Raw genomic sequence first — 21,454 nt, forward strand, 5'->3', positions numbered from 1 at the left:
TATCACAACAACAATGAATATGCACATGTATGTTATAGAACACTGTCCTAATACCAACTTTGAATGAGATCTGTTCAAGCATGTCTGAGTTATGGCTTTGGACATGGAAAATTCACAAACAAAATGGCTGCCAGGCAGCCATATTGGATCATATCACGATGAAAATGGATATGCACATGTATGTCATAGAACACTGTCCTAATACCAACTTTGAATGAGATCTGTTCAAGCATGTCTGAGTTATGGCTTTAGACAGGGAAAATTTGCAAACAAAATGGCTGATAGGAGGCCATATTGGATCGTATCATGAAACAAATTGATGTGCATATGTATGACATAGTATGTTACCCCTGTACCAAGTTTGAAAAAAATCGGTGCAGGCATCTCCAAGAAACAGCTGCGGATGGACGGACGGACAGACGGAACCCAATCCATAAGTCCCCGTCCCGGACTTCGTCCGGCGGGGACTAATAATCACCACTATGAAAATGAGATATTCACAATAGGCCAAATGCATGGGTGAGTGCCATTTTGGTACTTGTGGTATTGCACTCAGGTTTTTGCATTGTTTTCAGCAGCACTTTTTTTCACTTGCCACACTCATGAAAAGTATGGGTGCAGAGAAGACACCACAAGAACTTGGGCATAAAAAACCCAAGTTTACCGCAAGGTCAGCCATGCAACATGAGTTTCTCTTTTTTCTTGTATCATTTTACAAAGACTGATATGAAACAGTCACTTCAAAGTGGTCCAGTAAGTAAAACTAGTACATTTTGAGGAGTGTAAAAAAACAAACTATATTGCCAAATCTGTAACAAGGGAAAAGATGGCCACTACTAAGACAGAGACATCTGTTTTTATGATGTCATTGCAAGCAGTAGGAACTTGAAGTTGAACTCAATGATATTTTCAAGTCATTGTATGTGATGATCATAACTCTATGTCATAATCTTGTAAATTAATACGATTACACAAAACATGGCTTGAAACAAATTCATAAATAACTACATAAAATGATTGATCTAAAAAAAAAATTTGACAAGAATACTAGTATTGTAATTACCTACTACATCAAGACAGGGGTTAAATTATAAATATTTGATAATACATTATAGATGAATACAATACCTTTGTGGATATCACATGTTTTGGATGTACATCATAAATTTTAACTTCATGAACAAAATTTTTAGGAAAGAAGCCTCTTTCACCTTCTCTGTTTGCAACCTGTGAAAAGATGAAAATGTATCCTTGTAAGTGAAAAAACAAAATAACAGGAATGCAGTGTACGCTAAAACAAAATAACAGGAATGCAGTAAGGGAAACAACATGTAGCAGTGCAGGTAAATTTCCATTCATCTTTGGATATTCATTACCATATCATTTGCATATACTTGACTTGCTAAGTTTCTATGATTAATTCTAGATGACTCATAAAATGACAGAATCAATTAAAGGCAAATAAAATAAAAAGTTGCATTCTCAGTACAAAATTCATAATGAAATATTTTGGACTGCCAGTATTTTGTTGCAGTTTTTACTAAGTTTATTAATAGATAATAGGTAAAAAAAAAAAATTCTTATGCTTTAAAATGGGCCACTTCATGACCTCTGTTTGACCCCACATTACCCAATCTGTGTATTCACTGTCGCTGTGGTATGTTGAAACCAAAAAAGGTGGGTTGACATGCAAAAAACATATATTGCCTATGAGAAAGTCGTAATCTGAACAAGGCTAAAAACAGTAAAAAATATTTGAGCAAATCAATTGTCATTGTTTAGACTGTAGACATTTTTATTTTTATTTCACATCATGATCCAACATGTTCCAACATGCTCATCACCAAATTTTGTGTGAGAATTTTTAATGCTTGTTTCTGTATGTTTATTAAGTATTCCAAATCATGTATGCTATACAGTATATGCATAAATCTAAAACAATTTAATTTCAATTTTAATTTTTAATAGATAAATATACATCTATTTTTATGATAATGGCACTGCAAGGCACATGATAGTTTCAATTTTACTTAATTAAAAAAAAAAAATATTTTGAGTCTCGTTTGAAAGAGCTGTAGACAGACTGCCTCATATTACATCTGTTTATAGAATTTGCACTCACTTGATCCCTCTATTTTTTGTCTCCAAATTTCTGGTTAGAGAAATGAGACTAAATTAGAATACTGAATAGTCAGTGTTTGTGCTTGATTGCATACTTTATCAACATTCATGCAAATACAACTGTTTTTATTTAAGTGTTTAGATTATGACATCTGGCTTCCATACTGATGAGATGGCTTTATTTTAGGATTAGGATGATAGACAGTTGTTCTGGCAGAGCTTTAAAAAAAAGTTAATCATTATACCTAAAAAAAAAGTTTGTGGTTCCGATTATGCTCAATTTTAGAATAGGTGGGGTAGGTAGATTTTTTAGTTTATTTTTTATATAATTTGGGGTTTTTTTCATGTGCAAAGTGTCTAGTTCAGGTAGTTATGTTTTCCATTGTTTTCCATATGGTCTCTGTGTTATTGGTTTCTTCTCATCAGATGTACAGCCATTACAGATTGGAAAAACAGTTTTATATTGTCTTTTTAAGATGATGTCAGTTTCCACATCCACTATTTCTGGTGAGACTTCATAATTTTCGTGATTTTATCTTTTATTTTTTTTTTTGAATACATAGAGTTGGCACTTGGGCAGTGAAAAACTAGGTGGGGGTCGGGTAACCGCAACCAAGCAATTTTTTTTTAGACCTTACCAAAAGAATTACCCTATGCTCATGGCTCTACTGATAAAAGAATCCTGGGTCTTTAACAAACCTAACCACCACCTTGGACTCCACTTTAATATACTACCCAAACTATTCCAATGTATTGATACAGGGTCACAAAGAGGTCACGAAACTGGCCATTTACTTTACTGCCTTCTTTACTAACAATTCATAACAAGAAAACACAGATTCCTTACCTCTCCTCCCCATAAATTCTGTCGTTTACCTGCTGATTTACTGTAAATAATAATTGTGTCATCTTTGTCAAAATACAAAAAATTGGGATCTTTGGGATGGTGTCTGGCTATTGCCCTTCCTTCTGATATTGGATCTAAATAAAGAAATGTAATAAACGAGACACAATTATATATCAGTCTGTCACTTAAATAAAAACATGAATTATATCATCATGTTATTTGACATAAAGGGTCAAAATTAATCATTTAATGTCATTTACATTATTTACAGTGGTAGTGGATTAGAGTACAGGGCTGAAATCAATCATTTCAACACATCATTATTTACAGTGGTGATTGGGTACAGGGTTGAAATCAATCATTCAATGTGTCATTATTTACAGTGGTGACTGGGTACAGGGCTGAAATCAATCATTTCAACGTGTCATTATTTACAGTGGTGACTGGGTACATGGTTGAAATCAATCACTTGTAGTAAAATAACCTGACCAAATTATACACTGAATTCATCCAGTAATTTTTTTAACTGGCCATACCGATGAGAAATAGGAATTCATGTTGGATTTTTCATTCTAAATATACATGTACCTTTTTGTTTACTTTCAAAAATGGTGAAATAAAAAGACCTAGTTCATATTTGTAACTCAATAATTGAATTAAAAAATTTAACAAAAGGTTTGTTTGTTATTGTCTATTAGCCTAAGGCAATGATTTGTAAATAAACTAGGTACACACAAGTAATCACTATCTACACATGCCCCCTGCAGTCTGCTGCTGATGCTTCTATTTAAATGTGTCATGTGACTAAGTCACTATGCATAAATTATAGTTTAATTACTTTGTGTTTCCTTGTGATTAAAGCTGTTGCAGTTAAAAAAAAAGCTCATAGTTGGATCTTGGGCCTAGGTGAGTGGTCGAGAAGCAAGTCACTGCCTGTCCTGGTCTCTCCTTCAATGTTTCCCTGGTGCTCTTAGCTGAGTGCTGAGAGGTGCCAGAATGTTTACAATGTACTTTGAAAAAAATTAGTGTTCAAAGCAGGCACCGATGCCTGGATAGTCCGGTATGGAATAATGGAATAGGACTTCAGTTCTAATGCCTTGGGGTTTGGAACATGAGGTGATGATTATGAATATGTGTTTTCCCTATTTGTTCATAAATCACTTTCTGTGCATACAATAACAAACTTTGTACACATTTCAGGGTTTTTTCAAGTACCGCTAGTTACACATTTAAAATTTTCAGAATAAAAATAAATATTCATTTCTCATCCATATGACCACTTTAATCATTTCAATTATTTTTGTGTCATTTTTGTTAATAACAACCAGAAGTTAACACTTTATGTTTCTTTCTGTCAAAGTGAATGCAGTCTAAATTACCATAACATAATTTAAAAAAATACACTTTGATAATTTTAAAATGTATATGTTATAAACAAAACAAGTTATGAAGTTCAAATGATGATAAGTATTTCTAACCATTGGTTTTTGAGGCAGTAAACAGCCAAGCTTTCGATCTTGCATGAATGCAGAAAATAAACTTAGTGATTGATGAATGACCCCAGGTCAACCTTGGCCATTATGACGTGTCATATTGAGAAACATGCATGGGTCGTTACCAAGTAACTTTTCAGTCTTTTGTAGTTGAGAAATAAGTTAGAAATGATCTGGTAAAAGACAGCTATTATCTATTTTCTTTCAAAAGTCTCTCCATTTAAGACATTCATTTCATTCGTGTGCGAAGATTCCTTGGGACATCGGCATTGTCACTCAGCATCATAGTACATAAGAACGTACATGGGACTCAGATCCGGAGAATTCATATCGAACACACGGTGATAACTAGCGATAATCGTCAAGAAACACTGCAACAGGTTCATCGCTTACCTTTACATTCAGCGTCTCTACATGATTTAAAGTCGCTTAGAGTTGACGCTGTAGAATGAACAAATATTAACGATACGAAGACTAACAATATGTGTATTACAGTCACGCCGGCAGTTCCACTGCTGGACGCCATCTTCGTTTACATCCACGTCGTCGTCTTCATTCGTTCTCGTTCCGAACGAGACTTGCATGAACTGGACCTTTTAGGTTACTGATTATTTGTGGACATATGGGCAGAGGAGGTTCCGCTAAAAGTGAAGCAGGCGGTTTGAAAGAGAATATTTTCACACTATATTAGTAAAAATATGTGCAGTGTAGATTCACACTTCAATTTTTGAAGTCTAAATCGATAAATGACCAGAAATAAACGAAAATGATCGATGTATCCCATAAATGAGGGATAACCACGAAGTTAGAGGATTCTACTTGACCCACAGTTTTTACTTACAACAACAAAGGCCCTTCAACATCTCGCAACATTTCCGGGCAGCGTAGTCTAAAGTTGTTCTGTTTCCGAAGTCGGTAATATTTTGGATTGTACGAAGGGATATAACGGCAGACAGATACTTTTCGCTTTGAAAGGGGCCATGAACATCTCGTGATTATCAGGTTTTGTATGATGAAATCGTGCCAACAGCGAGTTGGTTTCGACGACGTTTTATACTGCTTGTTCATCGCCACTGTGTTATGAAGCTGGAGTTGATAGTGAAAGGGTAATCATATGCACGACCAATCACCATGCCATTGTAAGTGCCGTATGCAAGTGTCTCGCACCTTTTGTTCTACAAAATTAGAATGACTAGACGACATTTTGATACTTCTACTTCATGACACAGCTGGACAAAAATCAGTAATTGTTTTATTTATGTACCGTTGCCACACGTATTTCCCTCAGTCGACATGTGGTGTCACGTAAATTACATGTTAGATTATATTTAGGGGTCTGATGGGTTTTCTCATCCCAGTATAAAGCACGTTATTTCATTATTTTCATGTCCTTAACAAAATTAATTTATGCATACGATATTGTACAGAACTTAGAAATGCGACTTAAGTGATTTCTTTTCAAAATGTCGGAGTGGGAATATTTCTTAAGAGCTTCCCAATCAAAAACTGTAGACACAGATTTATCCACTGCCTTCCTTAAAGACGGATCAATAGCAAAATAGCTGATCATATTCAGTTAAACTCATTTCTTACAGTATGGTAGGAATTTAAGAACAGAATACTGATAGAGAAATGAAGATGATATTAGTCTGTGGTGATTACCGAGGGTCTCACATTTCCTTCATGTACAATGAGTGAAATGCACATTTGTAAATTGTTGTGACCTGATATGATATGACAGTTGCTGCAGTAATCCTGTTGTATCAAAGTCATCTCTAAATAGCCAGATTAGAGTTACTGTATTTATACAACCAACAAATATGTTCATGTTATTTTTGCACCTTTTTTTTGTAATGAAAATGGATTCATATAGATAATTTGTCATTTTCTAAAGTAACTACAACAACCTTCTCCCCGAACAAGGTACAAATGCAACAAGGACACATGTATTGTAAACACACTACTACTAGTACTAGTATTTCCGAGGACCTTCTTAATCCAATAACAATTGCTTTTCACATTACATCAATTAATGTCGATTACACCCAAACAATCATCATATTTCACAGGCCATGCTTTTTAGTTTCACAGTACACCCTCTGGGTATTGCCTTCTGCTGTGCCCTTGACATGTGTGCATGGAAAGGGGTCACTGGTCCATTATGGAAATGGAAATATCCTATGGAGAACACTGCTGCACCTATCACTGTGGTTTGGATTATTCAACAGGAAATCAAACAGAGTAACGGATTCAAATGGAAACGTATATCAACCAACATTTGTATAACTATGAGAATCCATTGAAAATTTCTTAGATTAATTATTTGATGCTATTTCTTGGCACAGGTCAACAGAAAAAGAGACTAGCAAACAACCCAAAAAACATAAGCCGGAGGGTGTTAACATGAACATGAGTGGTTCAGATTCAGACAGCAGTTCCTCAGTTAAGTATGGAGAACTAATCGTTTTAGGGTAAGTTGTACACTTTCATGTCTTGGGTTGATATCCCGTGGAGATTGAACCTAGGAGTGTTAAAGTTGAAATACTAGATGTTACGTGTAGTAGAATTCTTCCAGTCAAAGGTGATATGGGGATGTCAATAGGGGTTATGAAAGTTGAGACTGTAATACTAATAGGATAATTGTTAGTTTAGAAGTTCCTGTAGTGTTAACTTAAAGACACAGTAAAGTAAGTGTGTGTGTGTGTGTGTGTGTGTGTCTGTCTGTCTGTCTGTCTGTCTGTCTGTCTGTATCTATGTCTGAGTACCTGTCTTTGAGTCAGTATGTGTATCAGTCTGTGTCTATGGTGTCTGTGTGTGTTTTTTCTTTGTCTTTATGTGTACATGTAAATGATTGACAGAGACAAACATGACTGGCTTAAATTCCAATGAAATATGGTAGGGACATGAACTTGGGTTATTTGGAGGCAAAAATTGTTGATAACAGGGTATCAGTTCAGTGTTATACAAAATAAGTTCCAAAAAGTATTATCTATAGTCAGCAGACTGAAACTCCATACATATGTATCTATTAATATGTATAGCACAGATGTTATGTAACATTGATGTATAATGCAATATTGTCTGATATTGAAATCTGCAAAAGTCAAACAATACCTTCGTGTTGTGCATTTGAAGTTGGCGGAATTTGTCTTCTTGTATCGAGACTTGGTGTAACTTTTTAGAAGATCATTCACACTTGATAATGTACCCCAAATTTCAATTGTATCAATCATTTGAATTGGTTAAACAGGCGTGATAACAGTTTATAGAGGTATCATATAAATGTAACTTGTCACACTTGAACAATAACAAGTTGTTTAGAACAATTAACTTGTATATAGCAAATAGTAGACATCAACTTGACAGTTTTCAATGTTGGTTTGGACATCCTCAGATACAATGGAAGTCTTCCGAGTGGCAACAGAGGCAGAAGAAGAAGTCAGTTTGCGTTATTCAAGAGAATGACCTCAAATGGTGTCAAGCCAGTATCACAGCAAACATATGACTCACCTAAGGCTGCACAGGTTAGACAGCTCTTAAAGGCCAGGGATTCAATCCCAGGTTCTCAAATTTAGTGCTATCTTATTAAATGGGCCATTGTTGATTACACAATATCTTGGTTTTATTTAGACCAAATTTCTCCATAGCTGTGTTTGACAACTATTTTTTGTCACCAAATTTTAATCCTGATCAGAACTTGGCCTTTTAAAATGAGTCTTTGTATGCTCATGTTGTTTGAGACCCATAGCATATTGTACATTATTACATATGTACCTGTGATTACTTGCATCACATACTAGTGGTATTTTCACTGCAGTGAAATACAAAAAAAAAACATTATTACATACCTGTATGCAGATGATATGCTAATGAGGGTGCAATTGAAAACCATGTAATTGCACAGTATGATTTTTCATGGAAATTTAATATTTCGTTTTTAAAACACATTTAATAACTTGCTACGTTAAATGAAAGTACTGGCATAGAGATCTTCTCTGCAAGCACTCATTCAAATACCCTGAGTGCCACCACTTGCGAACACCCATCATGGGGTTCCGTCGTAGAACTTATCAGTGTTGTTCCATTATCACATGTCTTACCCTTTCTACAGGCGGTAACAAGTACCAAACAACATAGTGTGTCATATACATTATCCCGCAATCAGACTGTAGTTGTAGAGTATACGTCAGATCAAAATACAGATATGTTTCAGGTAAGTCTTCCATCATATCAATCAATCACATTCTAGACAACTTTACACTGAAAATTCTGTCGATTATAATATCGTGAACCATACATTCTTAGACAAGGTAAGACAAACTTGAGATAAAAATGCCACATGTCTCATGGAAATGTTCGTCTTAGTGAGATATTTCATGTAAACTGAGTAGTTATACCAGTTGTGATGATTTTAGGAACTACTTTATTGTTAACCCAATGATACATATACCAGTACTGAGTTATTAGTAGCCTTATCACTGGCGTATTGATATATTAGTAGTTACATGTGCTTTTTCCGAACTATGGCGGACTGTAATAAAGTTGAAGTGTTTAGTTCTAAGACGAAACCTCTCCGTGTTTTGTGTAAACCGTGTGCTTTGGTACGAAAGTATCACATTTGGTGGCAGCTATAAGGGATTGATGTGGAAGGCGAGTGCCAACGTCAATCAACAAACGGACCCGAAGGAATTCAACTCTTCAGAGCAAGAGGCAAGTTGTGCAGTGGTAGAGTGTGCGGACGTCACGGGCTAACAGCGAGCTGAAACCTGTACGGAGTGACTTTTGCCGTGGTTTGCTTTCTGTAAGTAACTGACGTGACTGAGAAAACTCACTGGAGCCAGCAGGCAGCTTGTGAATATTCCTGATCCTGAAAACTAAAACTAAACTTGAGGTTAGAACTAACACGAACCCGTCACTAAGACATCATTATAGACGTAATATAACTGACTTTGTGTATGAACACAGGAGATTATACGGTAAGCTGAGAAGCGCGGGAAACTCCATCGAACTACAGTGAAGTGCTATGTCTCACTCATTGACTCGTTTAGTGTTGAAACAGATTATCGGAGAAGTCAAATAACTATAAACTCCGTGATACTTGCAATTTGTAAAGTTTGCAAGTGTGAAAGTTGGTGAATTTCTGTAGTGAACTTCGATGAACCATTTACAGTGAGGGGCCAGTATAGGGTTGTGTGAGTACCAATCTTATCGTCGCCTCATAGATTTGCCGTGTGCTGAGTTGAAATACCTGCATGGTGGGCCTCCCATTCATAACTTGTGTATCCAGCTGATGAGTGGTGCGTCAAGTTGAAGCGGAATTATTTGTACTGATTTCTACAGCGAAGTCTGAAGAGTCGGCGAACTTTATAACGTTCTTTTTATGGAAGTAACAGGACTTGTTGTTTATTGAGTAAGCTTTTTAGATTTTGAGTAAAACTAAATTGCGTGTTTACTGTTGCAAGTCGCGGACTGTTTTTCCAGTGAACTGAGACTAGACTAAAGCAAAGTTTAGTTTGATATTTGACGTGGATAAAATAATTATCTCTGTGTAAGTCGATATCAGAGACAGTTTTGCAATTATTTTAGAGACATTGAACTCTGTGTTATTTGGTTGCTAGGCAACGAGTACATGGTGCTACTGATCGTAAGTGTATATCAGGCCAGAGTGAACCATTTTCAAGTGTAACAAACTGAGTGAACTTTTTAGTGTTGTTTTAGTAAGCTTTACTAATCAAACCATTCCTTTTCAGGGCTGTTTCGGTGTGTTGGTCATTGCTAATCTTGTGCATGTATACAAGTGAGCTTTTCATTGTTAATCAATTTAATTAATCACTATATTGTTGCGTGTACAGCTCTCCAGGTTTCTATTCCCTTTCTGTACTTGAGTAAGCTTTAAGGGTGCACTTCATTAGAGCCAGGATGAGTGACGGTGAAACACCAGCAAGTGACCAGGAAGCCGCTGAGACACTTCTACAGCTTGGTGCTGAAGGGGCCATGCAAGGTCCTAATCAAGAAATGTTACAGCTTGAGAGAGAACGGCATGAACATGATTTGCGTGTCGAAATGGATGAAAGACAGCAGAAACAGCTGCAAGATTTCCAGAAACAGCAACATGAATTTCAAGCACAGCTTCAGGCACAGCAACATGAATTCCAGCTGAAACTGATGAGATTACAGACAGAACTTGTAGGTGCTAAGACATCTCAGTATAAGGGACCAAAAGTGCCAAAGTTCGAGGAGGGTGAGGATGTGGATGCATACCTTCGAACTTTTGAGAAGTTAGCCAAAGTACATGAGTGGCCAGAAGCTACATGTGCTTTTTCCGAACTATGGCGGACTGTAATAAAGTTGAAGTGTTTAGTTCTAAGACGAAACCTCTCCGTGTTTTGTGTAAACCGTGTGCTTTGGTACGAAAGTATCACACCAGTATATCCCCAAAATGGTTTAAAATGCTTTTAGGATTTAAACCCAACAAAAAATGCAGGATATCGCCAATGTTATACATGTAGTTAGTTGGGTTAAATTTGACTTAATATACAATTTATGTTTGAAACTTGACTGCTTTTTATGACCAGTTTTGAAATGTAACGTACAAAGTCGTGAAAGTGTTCTCTGAGAGATATGTCTGGTAAAGATTATACGACCACTACATTTTATGGCTGCCTGGCATTGCTGATACCATGATGCTAATCTTAACCCTTAAAGCCAGACACCCTATATTTAGCGTGTAAGTACATAGAGTTACAGAAACCAGGTCATTAAAGGGTTAATAATTGGAATACCTTGGTCAGCATAACCAGAACGTAAACATTTTTAGTTTCACTTCCTGTTGCAGTCCACTTTTTCTGTTACTTTGTTTATGAAAACTCAAACTTATTTGTAGTTTAAATCAAAAGAAAAAAATTGGGGTCACCGTATAAATTTTGGAAATAGAGGTCAGAAAGATATCAAAATTAAGTCATTTTAGAATCCAATATGGCCGATGAATCCAATATGGCCGCCAATTAATTTATTAACTATACATAAACGGTTACAATATTGAGAGGGAAAATAGTAAACTTTCCCAAAGTTTTTCATTATTTCAAGGGGACCTGGAACAAAGTTTCATATGGCAGAGTTTGGGGAGATTTTATGAACTGTGATTTTCAGAGACATTGACCTCCAAGGTGCATTCTAGGTTAGAACCTTTCCACATATGAATCGGCTACTCATATTTTGACAAACTATTATTGTAAACATTAATTTATATTGAAGACAATGAGTTAATGAATGTTATGATATTCCATTCCTGTGTTTCATCTGTACTGTACATATTCAAACTTGTGGTGAGGTGAAATAAGAATAATAATAATGTTAGTTTTTATACAGCACTCTCCCACTCTGTGCTCAAAGCGCTTTACAATTAGTACCCCTGGCTCGGATCTATATCGGCACAAAGGCCCTTTACCCTTCCTCAACTCCCTGGGGAGCATACAATCTGAAATCCAAATGCCCCAGAGATTACTTGTTCATGGGGACAGTCTGTGTAGAGACATGTGTATCAATTATTGACTGCTTCAAATGGCAAAGCAAATTGTGTAGACTGAAGAATATCACGTGACTGTATTAAAAACTGAGTCCAAGAGGGGTTGACCAATGTGTGAGGGCGCCCCATCACAGTGTACCTTACAGACTAGAATACTAGTATCATGTGTGAAGTTTTAATTAATCGTCCATTGTACATTGAACTATTGAACCAGTGGTTCATTTTATTAGGACATCAGAACTACTGTTATGTTTGCCATTCTAAAATGAATACAATTATGCATTGCAATCACAGCCACACCCATTATAGCAACAGCCAAATGCACATGTCTCTCGTGAAGATGATGAAAAGGAGTTGTCAAGTGAATGAGCATTTAGAAGTAGACACAAACATACATAGCAACCGTGGCCACACCCATAGCAATGACCACACAACAGTTACTTTTGCAAAGATAAGAGCAGCAATGGGTACCAAATGAATCAAGCCACCCAGACAGATATCCAGTCAATCAAACCCGCCAATAAAATTAATGAATTCTTGCCTAAATTGTGCGACAGTTGTACTACAACCTCCATCAGTATTATTTTGTTATTTATCTGGTAGATTGGCAGGTCCACAGAACCAGTGATCGATTTTGTTGTCATGGATACCGTACCAGGGGCATCCTCTGCGGAAGACTGTCAAGTGACCGAAAGCACCATATCCAGATTTGCATGTCGCATAATTGTTGACAGAGAACCACCTCATCTAGCGAGGTTGTATGCCGCAGGATTTGATACTCGCAATAACATTTTTCTTGGGGTATGTCACCACTTTATTTTGTGTATGAAGTGTTTATCTCAAATAAACATGTATCCATGAATCAATCATTAGCGTTAGTAAAAAACAACTTTTTTTTGCACTGATTTATCCAGATCAAAATAACAAGAATTATTACATATATGTAAATCTGAAATCTCAAAAATCTGAAATATGCATATAAAATCTGAATATAAGAAAAAATTATGAATAGCATGTATTGATGTTAAGCAAAATGGTATTCAAAGTATTCATTATGTTGGTACTGTTAGAGACATTCTTCAGAAATAACCCCCTTTGCCAGGGACTTGAAGTCTGAAATGTAACTGAATTTCAGGAGAAGGCTTGTAAATGGAAAACAGACGATGAAAGCGGAATGGATGGTTTAACGACTAATGGTGTACTTATAATGAGACCAAAAGGAGGTTTTACTCCCGAAGCTAGGCCTTCTGTCTGGAGGGAAATCTCTGTGTGTGGTCATGTCTTTTCTCTACGAGAAATTAGATCATCTCCACAAAAAGGCAAAATGGTAAGTTAGTTTTCATGTATATTGCTATGTACAATGGAAACCAGATGAATTGAAATGAAATATTGTGAGGTTAAGCAAAAATCTTACTACGGTATTAAAGATTGCTACATTTTACTGTCTGGACTGACTGACATAAATTTTTACCAACACTGCAATTGTCTTCACATGAGCTACTGTAATCTTGGTACATTGTTGCCAAATTATATACATTGTAACAAAATTATACTGTTTTTCATGCATGCATGATGTCAATAGATTGAAATATTGTACCCAACAGTAACAAATACTAAATAGTTACATGGTTATGTAGCCAAACAATGAGATTTTAGTTATGCTAAGAAGAAGAGTTTTGTCAAGCCAGACAGTGGTTTGTTTGGACTCAAATGGTGTCCACTATATAAAATGAAAGAATTGTCTAGACTGGAAACGAGTGTAATTGATTGAAGTGAATGTAATGCCATAGAAGGTGTTTAGCTAGCTCAGCTCTCATTATCCTGGGGCCTAAGTGGATGGATTGTCTATCATCGTCTGTAATCAGTGTGTCACTTCTTCTCTCAGTGGTCATGCTTTGTTATTTTATCTGCGTGTACTCTAAGGAGATTACTTTATTTGTTCTTATTTGCACATACAAAGATTAGAATTGTATTGTTGTAATATTAAAATTGTTTTGTTTTGTTTTTTTTTGGGGGGGGGGTGTATTTTGGTTGCGTTTTTAAAATTGTTCTAATAGTTGCATTAATTTTGGTAATTTAGCAATATTTAATGAACAGAAGAAAGGTGAGGGGGGGTTATTTCTTCTCTTTTTTTTGCTATAGATCAACTAATGCGATTTATACATGAATTTATAAATACAGTTGGATTTCAATAACATGTTTAGATAGTACTTATTAATATGCATTCGTGTACTGTGGATGATATGTATGGAAAGTAGGGATGGTTCTTTCATGTCAGCTGGATGATAAAATAGATTAATAATTGTTTGGTGAAATGTCATTACCGGTAATTTTTTTTCTACCATCAACAATCTTGCATTGGCAAGAATAATGTCCCGTTTAATTAACATTTTGAGTAGTGTGTTAAAAATCTGTTCAGCTGTACACGATATACCAAGAGTCATTAAATAATACATGCATCGTGTCAATTTTGTGAATTATTCAAATTTACTTTTAATGTATTTACAGTAGATATTTGAAATGACCAATTGTATGACTTAACACACATAATCACTTCTTTTATCAGATTGAAGCTGAAAATAATATCTTAGAGGACGGAACTTTGATAGATCTTTGTGGTGCTACATTATTATGGAGGTCAGCCACAGGACTCCTTAGGACACCAGTAAGTATTCAGTAACAATAGGTCACTTTAGGACACTTGTGAGTATTCAGTAATGACAGGGCTCCTTAAGATACTAGTAAGTATTCAGTAATGATAGGGCTCCTTAAGATACTAGTAAGTATTCAGTAATGATAGGACTCCTTAAGATACTAGTAAGTATTCAGTAATGATAGGGCTCCGTAGGACTCTTGTGAGTATTCAGTAATGATAGGGCTCCTTAGGACACTAGTAAGTATTCAGTAATGATGAGTATTCATTAACGATAGGGCTCCTTAGGACACCAATGAGCAGTCAGTAGCATGAGTGAATGTTAATAGATAAAACTTTCAGTAATTGTTTTGTTAGGATACTGACATTCCATTGTGAACACTGCCGTTCAAAGACAGAAAAAAAATCAGTATATTGAACTTGGAGTCAGTGTATAACTCTTTATTCTTTTCAAGAATTGATGGATGTCTGCTAGAATGCATCAATCACTTGTCAATTTGTCTCCATCACATTTTTGAAATATTAATAATTTGGATTATTGATGTATAGTTATAACTGAGTTTTTTTCTTCCTCTCTTGTATCTCATTATAGTTTCTTACATGTGTTTCAGATACACTATGGCTGAATCTTAGGAATATGCACAAAACACATGGTTGTCAGTTCCTAGTTCTGTATATATATGTGTTTCCAATACTCTCTATTTCTGTCAATTCTCGGTATCTACAAGAACATTTTACATCTTGCTAGAGGGTTAAACAAGAACAAAACTTTGACTCTGTCTCTCGCATGTCCCTATAGTAAATGCATAGTGTGTAGAGACAAAAATCATGGTGTCAACCCCCAAAAATTAAACGACTCTTATTTCTATGATGTGTGCCTTGGGTGATAAAGTTGTATTTCAGGTTATAAGAATCAGCATAAAGATTTCCAAATCATCCAAACGTTTATGACACGTTTAAAAGTTAATGTATGGTATCTGTGCCTCAGACTATTGTGAGCTAACATTTTACTTCATTTCTTTTCAGACTCAAAAACATTTAGACCAGCTAAGACAAGATATCAATGCTTCCAGACCACAGTGTCCAGTAGGATTAATGACGTTAGTATTGCCCTCCAGAAGTAGGGGAGCGGTAAGTAATGGAACCAGTCAATATCTTGACGTTGTATGTACATTAATTAGATAGGACTCTTCCATTCAGAATGTAGAGGTCTTTTGTTTCTCTGTCAATGTTGATTTGTTGTAAATAGATGTTTTCATAAACCATAGAAATGGGGAGGTCACTTTTGTAAATGTTTGTATAATAGTTGGAATTTATGTTTTGAGAAATGCTGTATTCTAGTTTCTCACTTTGAGCCATTTTAGTCATAGGAGGATATCGAGATTAGGGAAAATAAGGGTAAAATTTCACTTGGCAATACAAGAACCAGGCAAGGAATTTCATGAGTTTGTTAAAATTGGAAATGGAAGAAACAGAACTATTTCAATTGACAAAGAATTTTATCAGAGTTTACCGTAAAACAGTTATTAAGAAAAGGTTATTTTCAAGCATACTTACTATAAATGTACTGTATGATCCTGATCCACACTTCCAGCCAAACTATACTGTTGAATAGCACCCTCAGTGGCCAAAACTACACAATCTTTTATCTTTACAGTGATACATTGTGAAAGCAGGATGGTCTCGACAAAACTCAATTTATCTTTACAACAACTAATATGATGCATTATTTTATGACATCTCTTTCAGGATTTAGATGAGAAACAACCATATGTATATTTGAAATGTGGTCATGTTCACGGCTATCATAGATGGGGAAGAAGGGACAGTGCTAAGGAGAAGGAAGACTTGGAAAGAACGTGTCCCCTTTGTAGAGAGGTTTGTTATACACTTTAAAGCTACACTAGTTGTGACTGGAGTATTATTCATTTGGTCAGACAACCAACAATATATTCACTGAAAATTGTTAAAATACCAATAATTAGACATTGTACATGTCAATTAGAGGTCTAGTTTATCTATAAGTAGTATAATAATAAGTTGAAATTGTGATTGCTGATTTTAGAGTGTGGACCAGAAAATCTATTTTGATTGGATTTATTGTACCATAATATTATGTGCATAGCTACTAAGATACGTTTACCCACATGTGATTCAGTACTATTCAGGGTGTACAACATGACGACTAAGTCGTTATAGCTAACAAAATAGTTTCCAAAAATGTTCCAGTTGCAGCTAGTGCAGCCTGAACATTCCCATATTTTGAGAGATTTTTGTCCACCATCTTGTTTTCAAGGAAGCGAACAATCTTTTAATTTTCCCATAAAGTTAAACACACTGTGTATTCGGTGGCCATATTGGACAAAATTATTTTGACTTCTATATCAGAAATTTGTTTGGTGATCCCACATTTATATAATTGATTTTAACTGAGAATAAGTTGGAGTTTTCAGGAAAAGTTGAAAGAGTTTATTTCTGCAGTGTATTCTATCATCCTGTGTTTGATAAATAGTATATATTTGTACTTAGATTTATTTTCAACTTTCATGATTGGTTTAGGTTGGCCCGTACGTACCAATGGTAATGGGAAATGAACCAAGTTTTTATGTTGATTCTGGTCCTCCATCACATGCATTCTGTCCATGTGGTCATGTGTGTTCAGAAAAGACAGTCAGGTAAGACAAATTTCCTGTAAATTTGAAAATGAATTTGAGTTAAAATCAAGTGTCGTAATTTTTCTATACACCGAATGCATGCATTATGGCCCTTAAATGTTTACTTATTTATTAGCTGAAAAATTACACCAAAATAAGTCAGTGTGAAAATAGTGTCACTTTCACTGGTAAATTCTGAAAAATCGTACTGAGTAATAAAGGCAGATTTATTTCAAAACAATATCATTTACTCACAATGGTGTTGTAGCCTTAGTCAAAAATTGTTTATCTGCTAAAATAGTGGAGTGGAGTGAAGCCACCAGAATGTTAAAATTGTCTTTCTGCGAAAAATCGTATGCGCCAAAATGAGTACATTCACAATATGTAATAAGCATGTTGAACAGACTCATTGAAATATATATCGACCAAATATTCATAATGTCTTTTTTTTGCCTACTTTTATAGGTTTTGGTCTCAAGTACCATTACCCCATGGAACCCATGGATTTCAGGCCACATGCCCATTTTGTGCTACACCACTTGCTGGAGATCAGGGCTTTGTGAAATTAATATTTCAACAATCAGAGTAGAGAGAGAAAAAAACCACTGGATGTATGGAATGTTGGTAATGTTACGATTCAACCAGTTATTTGTACAAGAAGACAAAATATGACTTCTGATAGAGCTATGAGTTAGAATACTTACGAAAAAAATATATCATGTGTCAACGGACACATCGATCATAGACTTTAAAATGGTGGATTGCTTGCCCACTATTACAGCAGTTTTGCATCCGACGGAAAAGTTGTCCAAGTGTATAGTCACGTTCTGTTAACTGTGCAACAACTTCAACTCTTGCAGGCCAAGTTGTTCAGTATATATATAGTCGTGTCTGTGTACCTTATAATAAGGACAATTCTAAGCTATAAATTATAAGTAAGAATCTAGTTTCACTGCTACGTACAGTAATGTCTGTGTACGATAATCTGGTTTGATTGAAAGCTGTGCAACTCTTGAAATGTACTTTCTACCTCTATAATGCAAACTTTTCAATATTACATCTGAAAATTTCAGGATTACTCACCAGCTCATTACTGAGATGGTCAAAATCAAAGGCCAGCTCATAACTGAACTGTTCAAGGTCACAGACCATGGCTGGTAACTGAACTGACTCTGTTTAAGATCAAAACCATGGCTCATAATTGAACTGTTCAAGATAACAGACCAGCTCATAATTGAACTGTTCAAGATAACAGACCAGCTCACTGTTCAAGATCAAAATCAGCCTCATAACTGAACCATTCAAGGTGACAGACCAGCTCACAACTGAACTGTTCGAAAACAAAGACCAGCATGTTGGTTGGCTCTATTGTTTCATCCCAATCTTCCTATGATATGAAGACAGCTATTGAATACTTACATAAATAATGCCATGCATACAAACTTACAGCAGAGGCGCAGTAACATCAGTTTTACTAGTAATACAGTTTGGGTCAGAAAGAACTACAGTACAACTGACACAATTTTATTTCTAATTCTGCTATATGTGTGCATTTATAAAGATGCATTGGCTGTAGTTTGCAACAATTTTGCAGGCTTAATAGTAGAATAGAATTTAGGGTCTAAAGTGAAGTATGTGAACACCCTAGAGTTGACAAATCAATTCTGATAATAGGCGATTTGAATATATGCGTGTGTTGTGATGTTAGAAAGCAGTATTGTCTGTCTGTCTGTCTGCCTGTCTGTCTCTCTAAGTTTAGGTGTTTTGTCATCATATGTTTGTTAGGATTCAGTCATGTTCATATATAGGTTGGCAGCGGATATTTTGAAGGTTATCAGATAAGATTTGTCATTTATGCTTCTTATCTATGACACAAAAGCCAGCTGTACATATTTATTATCTGTTTGACATGAAATGACACGAACTTGCTCCCAATGAGGTTGAATTTTAGGTTTAAAGTGAAGTATGTAAACACCTGTATAGTTGACAAATCAAAAAAGTTTTTTAAGTCCAACATCATTGAGAGCGGCAAGTTTGTGTCATTTCATATCGAAGTCATATCTATCTCCTCAAGTTCTAGTCTCACCACAAAGTGTGCATTCTCTGTAGTTGAACCGATCTTTGTTTACTCAACAAAACTCATCATCAATTCAGACTTTATAGATATAGTATTGTCAATGCATAGTAATGAAAGACCTGTTTTGTGTGCACTAGAATGTTAAAAAATCTGTCGCCATAAAAAACTATCGATAGTCTAGCTTATGTTATGTTCTCTGTATGCCAGTAAGTAAATAGTGGCACAACACATCTAAGCTTATAAGTATTAGACAGTAAACATTAAAAAAAAAAATTTTGATTCTCACCTTTGTATTTAAATATGTCACAGAAAGCCTAAACCTTTTGTATTATAAATGTTATTTATTAAGTAGCTATGGTCATTCCAATTTTTTTTAGTGTATATATAAATATGTAAGGTTCAGTAACACAGTGTAAAATCAAATTTTGTCTTTGCTGTAACATAAAAAATGTCGCAATTTTTTCAACTTGATACAATCATCTATGGTAACAATCAAGTATTGTGGTTGTAATATATATTGATTGATATTTTAGAAAATAGAAATAATTTGTGTACCAAAATTTTATGCTTTTGATTTTTAAATAGGCTGTTGAGTGAGATTTTTGATGTACAATGTATTCATGTCTGATTCCGAATCATGTGAAGGACCACATACAAATTGTTGTAGCAGCTAGAATTGTCGGCTTCCGACAGGGAACGTTTGAAGATTGTAAAGATATTACTTAGAGACTGTGAAGTTTAAAGTGGCCATATGGATGAGGATTGCGTATTTATTTTGGATTTTTAATTTATAAAACAATGTTATCATGGCTTCCTACTCGAAAAATCGATGTGAAACAACATTGACCAAGTCTGTGTTTGTAAGTCAATACATTGCAAAAAACCTTAAGAATGTGTATAATGTTTGTGATTGTATGTATGATAGCAAACATTTTACACAATTGTTAATGTTTTGCCATTTATTAAGTTACAAACAAGGACTTGGCACATGTTGTTTCATATTGATTTTTCAAGCAGGAAACAATGATAAAATTGTTTTATAAATTAAAAATCCACACTAAATACCATACGGCCACTTTAAGAATACAACACTGCTTTGTATTTGTTTAACATGACCAAAACATCATCAACATATTATTGTCCCAGTATGAAGACATATTCTCCTATGAAACATTGGAGAGTTAAATGTTAGTGAGTGGGTGAGTGAGGAAGTGAATTGGCTAATGTACTCACAGTGTAGTGTACCACGTGGTAGCAACATTGTCAAAGCAAAGGAATTCAATTTCACAGCTTGTAGTACCACTTTGATTAGTGATGCAATTGTAAAAAGTGGGGTGGACCATTTGGACAGTGTAGTACAACTTGAATCATAAATGTTATTATTCTAGGAAGCAGGGTGAACCATTTGGACAGTGTTGAAGCAGGGTATACTAGAAACAATCATAGTATCGAAATCTGACTATTGTCATCTAATGATCTATCAAGTTTCAGTGCTTGAAATTAATTTCACAACTTTTGTAAGATTTTACATGTGGTATATATTCACTCTTTTGCTAAGTATGTGCTACAATGTCAACTTTTCATGTTATTTTTACAGTGAAATTATGACAAATTTACCAAGAAATTTACCTTCCTTGATCATAATAGAGGCTTGTCTGATTATTTTCACCTGTTTTACTCTCTGGTATTATGAATACAGAGTGTCTTGTTCTCATGTAAATAATTTCACATACAATCTTTTGACCCCCTAAGCGATGAAATGATTTAATGGTTTACAAACACTGAGAATCGATAGGAAGTTAGGGTGTCGATAATGCCAGACAGCTCTGTGAAGAGAGTATACATACATTCATTTTCTTATTATTTAGGATAAACCCACAAATTTTTACGTTGTATTTTAAAATGGTGATTCATTACTCGTGTGATGAATTTTGAAGAGTGGATGTCTGTTTTGAGAATCTATTTCAAAGAAAGCAAATTTATGTATTTTAAATTTTATAACGGTAATGTTTAGCTTGTGCCCAAGTCCCTTGCAACCAAAACAAGAAAATAAAGCTTTGTTCAATTTTCCTGTTTTTTTCAAT

The 21,454-nt window shown here is 35.1% G+C and overlaps 1 protein-coding gene across 1 annotated transcript; it reads left to right on the forward strand.

Moving 5' to 3' along the window:
• The first annotated feature begins 5,317 nt into the window (after positions 1–5,317).
• On the forward strand, positions 5,318–20,212 carry LOC144453824 (E3 ubiquitin-protein ligase pellino homolog 1-like). The gene is made up of 11 exons (XM_078145191.1): positions 5,318–5,600; positions 6,807–6,932; positions 7,856–7,985; positions 8,573–8,674; positions 12,590–12,787; positions 13,122–13,313; positions 14,553–14,651; positions 15,666–15,770; positions 16,389–16,517; positions 17,199–17,314; positions 17,759–20,212. The coding sequence occupies exons 1-11, from the start codon at positions 5,593–5,595 to the stop codon at positions 17,880–17,882; spliced, it is 1,329 nt and encodes a 442-aa protein (XP_078001317.1). The 5' UTR covers positions 5,318–5,592; the 3' UTR covers positions 17,883–20,212.
• Positions 20,213–21,454: the final 1,242 nt, after the last annotated feature.

This window comes from Glandiceps talaboti, chromosome 2 (assembly GCF_964340395.1).
Source record: "Glandiceps talaboti chromosome 2, keGlaTala1.1, whole genome shotgun sequence".
NCBI classification, from domain to species: domain Eukaryota; kingdom Metazoa; phylum Hemichordata; class Enteropneusta; family Spengelidae; genus Glandiceps; species Glandiceps talaboti.